This window comes from Hemicordylus capensis, chromosome 6 (assembly GCF_027244095.1).
Source record: "Hemicordylus capensis ecotype Gifberg chromosome 6, rHemCap1.1.pri, whole genome shotgun sequence".
NCBI classification, from domain to species: Eukaryota; Metazoa; Chordata; class Lepidosauria; order Squamata; family Cordylidae; genus Hemicordylus; species Hemicordylus capensis.
Window position 1 is genome coordinate 12,035,478 of NC_069662.1, and position 1,749 is coordinate 12,037,226.

The 1,749-nt window shown below is 43.6% G+C and overlaps 1 protein-coding gene across 1 annotated transcript; it reads right to left on the reverse strand.

Annotated features, from left to right (window-relative positions):
* Positions 1–288: 288 nt before the first annotated feature.
* On the reverse strand, positions 289–1,254 carry LOC128330868 (olfactory receptor 11G2-like). The gene has a single exon (XM_053264231.1). The coding sequence runs from the start codon at positions 1,252–1,254 to the stop codon at positions 289–291; it is 966 nt and encodes a 321-aa protein (XP_053120206.1).
* Between the last annotated feature and the right edge of the window lie 495 nt (positions 1,255–1,749).

The following is a 1,749-nucleotide window of genomic DNA, read 5'->3' on the forward strand; positions in this document are numbered from 1 at the left end:
TTAGGAAACGCTTCATTGTACCCTTATTTATCACGACGATTTGGTTGCAGTCGAAGCAGCATTCCTAATGATCTGCTAGTGAATTTTCTTCTCGAAGATAAGGATGCTGATATTTCTTACCCAGTGGCAAAGTTTTGCTACATTGCTAGCAGAATCCGGAGTATATTGATGTAGGGTGAGTCTTTTGGGATTATCTGAATGTATTTTGTGATTTGTTCTTGCTATGTATTTATTTGTTTTACTGGTCAATGGACTGAATAAAAATGATTGAAAAGGAGAGCTGCATTTCTATTCTCTCTCTCTCACTTTCCTCCTCATCCATCTCTCTTTCTTCTTCAACAACCTGCCCAGTGCCTCCCACACCTGATCATTCCTTAGACAATAGATCAGGGGGTTGAGAAAAGGTGTAATGGCACTATAGAAGAGCGTTACTGCCTTAGTGACCTCTGACTGGCTTTCCCCACCTGGAACCAAATACATCCCTGCCACTGAGCTGTAGAAAAGGGTGACCACCATTAAATGGAAAGAAATGGTGGAGAAGGCCTTCCGACGGCTGCCTTGGTTAGACGCTTTCATCAGGGTGAGAACGACAGTGCCATAAGATATCATAACAAAAAATACATTGCCTAAAAAGAGAGTGAGAATAAAGATCTGGAAACCATGAGGAAAGTTTCCTAAGGGAGGGCAGGCAAGGGACAAAAGAGGCACAGGATCGCACACAAAGTGGTCAATGATGTTGGGGCCACAGAAGGACAACTTGGAGATCAAAATCACCGGCACAATGTACCCCAGGAAACCAAGGACCCAACAAGCAGCCACCAGGGCACAGCAGGAATTGGGGGTCATGATTTGTGGGTAGCGCAGTGGGTGACAGATGGCCAAGTACCGATCCAAGGCCATGGCTGAGAGGAAGAAGAATTCAGTGTTGCCGAGAGAGAAACAGACATAAAACTGGAAAAAACATGTTCGGAAGGAGATGATCCCATGAGATGATGTCAGATCAAAGAGCATACGGGGCACAGTGGTAGATACGTAACATATCTCTAGCCAGGAGAAGTTGCTCAGCAGGATGTACATGGGAAGCCGGCACAAGTGCACATCCAGAGTGACCAGTGTGATAACAGTGATATTCTCAGCTAAAGTGAGTGTGTAGAGAATGGAAAAAAAGACAAGCAGCAGGAACCGCTTCTGCTGTGTGACTCCAAAGCCCAGTAAAATGAATTCCTGTACTGCAGTCCCATTGGCCAGCTCCATCTGGAATGGGAGCAGAGAATCATCATGGCTTAACATATGAAAACACACATGATATTGCAGAGCACCACAGACCACAACCCATCTGTTTCTATAGAAAAATAAAGACTAAGCAGGCATGCCATTTGGGGAGGTCAACAGGCCATTCCATCTGCATTTTATCTCTGTATGTTTCAGATCACAAGGTATTATTTCTCTAAGGATAATGTTTTTTTGTGTTGCTCTACCTATCTAAAAATGCATTTAATACAGACTGCTTTGGGGGAAATTATTTTCCAAACTGTTCAGGAGCCTTGCTTTGTACATTTTCCTTTGCTTCACTGAAATGTCTTTCCAAACTGCTACTGAACCCGGAACAGATGCTGCACGAAATCACTCCAGCTCTATCTGTTGTTAAAAATCAGAATAAAACAAATCTGGTGCAAAATATCCCACCTAATACCAGCTGACAGACCGCACAAGAGTACTTCAGCCCAATAATCTTTCATGCAAGCAAGT